At 50.4% G+C, this 4,881-nt stretch overlaps 1 protein-coding gene across 1 annotated transcript; it reads left to right on the forward strand.

The window, feature by feature from the left end:
• Positions 1-2,119: 2,119 nt before the first annotated feature.
• LOC113222950 (protein FAM90A1-like) lies at positions 2,120-4,277 on the forward strand. The gene is made up of 4 exons (XM_026452524.1): positions 2,120-2,212; positions 2,700-2,899; positions 3,359-3,467; positions 4,113-4,277. Exons 1-4 carry the CDS (start codon positions 2,120-2,122, stop codon positions 4,275-4,277), a joined length of 567 nt encoding a protein of 188 aa, XP_026308309.1.
• The last annotated feature ends 604 nt before the right edge of the window (positions 4,278-4,881 follow it).

Here is a 4,881-nt window from a genome sequence, read left to right on the forward strand (position 1 = left end):
GCTGGATCTTCGCAAATCCAGAGAAATGGCAACGGGACCCAAGGAAATAGAGCCCCACCGGTGTTCTGGAGACTCTTCAGGCATAATGTCTGGAGCCGCAGGACGAGCTGAAAAAGGAGCCAGGCACCGAAGGACAAAGCGGTGTTGACTTTCTTCATCTGGGTTTCCCAGTGCAGTCCAATTCACGGTGGTTTCCAAGGGCCTCCTGGAGGAGAAAACGCGTGAGAGTGTGGTCAGGGTTTTCTGCTGACACACTTACCGTGGGGAAGAAGGAGAAGCTCTGAAGATGGATAACGGCCGAGATTGCATGTCAAGGTGAACTTCCTTGATGACACTGAGGCCTACGTTGAAATAGGGTAAATATGGTACAATTACACTGTGTCTATTTTAGCACCTTATTTAAAAAAAAAAAAAAAAAGATGTAAAACAAGACAGGGGTTCATGGACCAGTGCTACATACCTGATGGGAAGCATCTATTCTTCAAAGCTTGCAGCTGTACCCGTAGGTTTTAGAATGTCTGTCTGTTGGGGTATGCGTGTTTCCTAAACAAAGGAATGAACACACAAGACAACACAGGACAAGACATACATGGCGGCCACCCCGAACGGCACACTCTACTTTATCCAGCCGTTTGTGGAATGTTGCCAAGTCACGGGACATGTGTTGCTTCTCTGACCTTTCCTTGACTGCAAGGTCAGTAAACATTGACCAGTTCCTAGAGCCCACTCTTTACAGCTGGATCCTTTGTCCTTCCTGTTTGCAGAGAAAGAATGTCGTGCTTTGTTTCAAGAGCAGGGCTTATCGGGAACATCTGGTTTGCTAGCACGCAGTCCTCTACATCTGTCCATAGTGAACATTGTCTTAGAGTGGGCTGGGCAAATAGACCTTTCCGGGTCATGTAACTGGATTAAGTTGATTAGGATAGGGTCCGTTTCCCATCAGGGGTCCAGAGGCAGGATAAAAGGCAGCCTGGAAAGCAAAGGTCCCTCTCCGCCCCCGCCTCCGGCTTCCTGAAGGCTGCATCGCTTCCAACAGGGCTGCTCCAGCACCTGCCCATCTGAGCGCCAGCGCACCTGTCCATCTAAGCGCCAGCCGAGGAAAGAAAGTAGACCTGTAATTTCAGGTTAGTTTCCCTGATCGACTGTTTGTTTCATATAATCTCTGAGGGGTCGGGGGGAAAGAGACAAAGGAGACTGAAAGAAACAGATCACAATGGGGCTCGGTGATGGGGTACGATGTGTTCTCCTTACCAGTAATTCTTGGAACAGGAAGTGACAAAACATTTCCATCTCCGTGGCTGGGATAAGAGCCAGATGGAAATGCAGAAAGAAATTTACTCCAGCATGCTGAATGGGTGGGTAAATGGAAAAAGAACTCTGGAAAAGGGGTGGTTTGCCCTTTAGCCATGTAAGAAATTCCTATGCCACTTGTTCAGCCTTTGTTTAGATGAATTCGTATGGCATGTGTAAAATACCAGAAAAATAAATAAAGAGGGGCTGGAGCTAAAGCCAAAAAGACAGAGCAGGAAAGACCATCACCTGCTAGTGTGGTAGAGAGGGAGATAACTTCTCTCGATGAATTTGCGTTTGGAAGTTGCCTAGTGAAACGGCAAGAGTAGCGATTCAAGTTCTGATAGGAAGCATCCCTTATCCCTGACTTCAAGCAGACCTGCCGAGGGGTGACATAGGCCGTGCCCTGTAGCTTCGATTCTTTTGTCCCTCAGGGGAGAGAGAATCACTGTGTCTTCTACTGGAGTGAATGGTGATAGACCTAAGTGCAGTCTCCAGAATCAGTTGTTTGGTTGGGGTTGAAATCTCAACTCCACATACCTAGACCGTGGACCGTGTGGCAGGCGAGGTTTACTCTTGTAGCAGGTAGTCACGGCAGAGGAACATACAATATCTGAGAATGCACACACCACATTGTGATCCACAGATTTCACCGACGATGGTGAGGTCTCCTCACGATCACACCGTCAAGGAATTAGCTGAGGGTTTCTTGTGGGTGTGTGAATATCCAATGTGCTTAACCATCGCTTTGTGTGTGTTTGTGTGTGATTCAGGTGACCCAACCATCAACCCCTGAAAAAGGTGGCCATAAAACGCCCAGGAGACGAAGATGATGGCACGTCGTGACCCCAAAAGTGGGGCAAACAGACTCGTGAGAGCCCAGACCCTCCAGAAGCAGCAGAGGGCCCCAGTTGGGCCAAGGGTACGTCTAGCCCTGGAATCTTTTGGGTATCGAGGGGGGAGGAGGGGGCGGGTGTCACACGGTCCTCAGAGACTGGGTTGGATTCCAAAGACTTCTGCCACTGCCACCCAGGTTGCTTTTCCCATCCAAGGTGGGCCTGGCTTGGGACCTCCGCCCCGGCCCGATAGGTCCCTTGAGAGACTCTTGGGAGCAACCTCCCTTTCCACTCAGAATCCTGTATAGCCAGGTTGGACTGTGTTGTTGACATCGGGTTCACGATCGGCCCTGCTAGAACCCTGAGTCCTTCCTTTGAGAGTGCCTCCGTCACATGGGCTTTGGGAGGGAACATCGTAACCGAGCCCTCCAGCCACTTAAGGGCCCCCATGCCGGTGTTCCCTCTTTGGAATCCTCATTCAGTTCTGAATTGACAATCCGTCTCAATGTTGACATTGGATGGCTGCCTGTGGCTTCAGCTCATTCACTGACATCACTTCCTTTCCACCCACAGGTCAAGTGCAAAAACTGCTTGGCCTTTGGCCACACGGACAGAAATACCATGTGCCCTATGAAGTGCTGGAAAGAAGCCCTGATTCCCCAGACCTTTGGGAAGAAGGAAGGGAAGGAAAACCTGAAACCACTGAAGCCCCAGGTTCAAGGGAACCCGGGGCCCTTGAACAAGGAAAAGAGAGAGAAGGAAGAGAGACCAAGGTGAGCAGTGGGAGGGGTTTTCACCACCCTCACGGTACTGCCACCTAAGGACATGGTGTCTCTGCACCCACACACCTTGTGCTTTTCCATCTCCGAGTCAGGGAAAGAACACTGTAGAAAAAGAGACCAGAGCTCCGTGTCCTGCCTGGTTCCCCACCCAGGAGCTCCTTCGGCTCTGGGACACTCAGGGATGGGGGAGAGCTGGGGGCGCTTCGTGCAGGTTCCCCATGACAGGGGAAAAAGCAACGGAATCCAGATGACAGTCCTTACCTGGGAAGCCTAGAGGGCCACCGGGAGGATGGGAAGGTTGGCACATGAGGGAAGGTGCAGAGGAGGAAAGGGCACAAAAATTCCATTTATGTATCACAAAACACAGAACGGGACTGGGCCCCAGACAGGGTTCTCCCTGTCTCCTGGGGAGAACTGGGGAGCAGGGCCTGAACTTTTTCTCTTCTGCAGGCAACAAGACCCGCAGAGGAAGGCTCTCCTCCAGATCTTTTCCGGGAAACCTCTGGAGCAGCCGCTGCCAAATCGAAAAGAATCCGTGGAATCTGGTGATTATCTGAGGGTGAGTGTCACCCTGGGCCCCTGGTCTTTTTCTCCTCTAGGTCACCCTGATTGATTTCCTTTCAGGTTCCCGTGTGTGTGAGGGGATCGGGGAACCCCTCTTCCCCGCCTTCCTGGGGTCAGGGACTCCACGATCCTTCCAGGTCCATTTGATTCCAGGTGAAGGCATCTAAAGATGCCATATTTTCTGTTGCTTTCTTTCTGTGCAATGATGGCAAGCATGCCAACAACATCTTCCTAGCTGCCTGAGGAAATTAGTCCCTCAGAGGCCCCAAACATGGAGGAGGCTAACCCCAGGAACGTGCATGTTTTCACAAAACACGCCCTGGGAACCCTTGAGCCACCAACCTGCCATCAGAAGGGCATTAGTCCGTCCCACTTCATGGAAGGCTGAGTGGAGGCTCTTTGATCCAGTTAATGCCCAAGACACAGTCTTTAGAAAAATGTTATTCTTAGATCATAGTGCAAGAGTGCATTTTTCATGGGTCTTGTCCTGATCAGCACTCACGTTGAGGATCTCTCCCTACTTCCAAGGACCGCCTATCCATACCGTATTAAGAATTTCCAGCTGTCTTCGGATGCGGTTGATTTCCATGTTGGTTCGATGCTGAGGAACTTCTAACGTTTGTGGTCTCCTTTCTTTCAGGTTGCAACCAGGCCAATGCCAGTCCCCACAAGCAATAAGAGGCGACGTGTAGACCCTGCCCTCACTGATGGCTCAGCTACCAAAATGTCTGACACGGTATCCGTCTTGGCTTCACTGACAACTCCCTCATTCCCCTCACCTGAAAAGCCGGGAGTCTTCCTGTGAAGCGTTCTGCGCAAAACGTTCTTGGGGTGTTTCCACAGACTTGAAAATTGGGCTCTGGAATGCCATTGGAAATAGGTGTGTTTAATTGGTTTTGAAGTGAATAAAATTCTCAAAAAGATAACGTACTCTCTTTTGACTTTCATTCTGTGTTTGTGTGGAACTGATTTTCCAAGGGCTTGAAAATTTCTTGACTTGTTACCAATCCAAGTCATTATGTCTCCGAAACAGTGTTGATTGAGGGGACCGCAGGACTTGGCAGGACCTTTGACTTCTTAAGCATCCACAGGCACAAGAGAACCTCAGCCCTACTCTACCAACACGAACCTAGCCATATTCCGCCAAGTGAATTTCACACACGCTAACACGTGGGGAGCTTTGCTTGCACCACAAGTCCCTGTTTGGCTCACCACGATGCCACGCAGGGGGTTCAAACTGTGACGTTCCCCATGAAGTGGTTTCCGGATGTGTGTATGAACGATGCACAGTTTCATTCGCCAAGTAGAACCCAGTAAAGCTGAAGTAAACTCCCAGATTTGGGATGTACTTCAGAGGTAGAATATTCATCCCGTCTTCTTTCCGGATGCCTGAGCACCGGGCCTTTCCA

The sequence above is a fragment of the Piliocolobus tephrosceles genome, unplaced genomic scaffold (genome assembly GCF_002776525.5).
Source record: "Piliocolobus tephrosceles isolate RC106 unplaced genomic scaffold, ASM277652v3 unscaffolded_36762, whole genome shotgun sequence".
Classification (NCBI taxonomy): Eukaryota; Metazoa; Chordata; class Mammalia; order Primates; family Cercopithecidae; genus Piliocolobus; species Piliocolobus tephrosceles.

Excerpts from the sequence above, each read along its gene's own strand:
- LOC113222950 (XM_026452524.1), top strand. The coding sequence starts at position 2,120 with ATGATGGCACGTCGTGACCCCAAAAGTGGGGCAAACAGACTCGTGAGA. Across the intron at positions 2,900-3,358 it reads GAGAAGGAAGAGAGACCAAG|GCAACAAGACCCGCAGAGGA; the intron begins GTGAGCAGTGGG and ends TCTCTTCTGCAG. Across the intron at positions 3,468-4,112 it reads AATCTGGTGATTATCTGAGG|GTTGCAACCAGGCCAATGCC; the intron begins GTGAGTGTCACC and ends CCTTTCTTTCAG.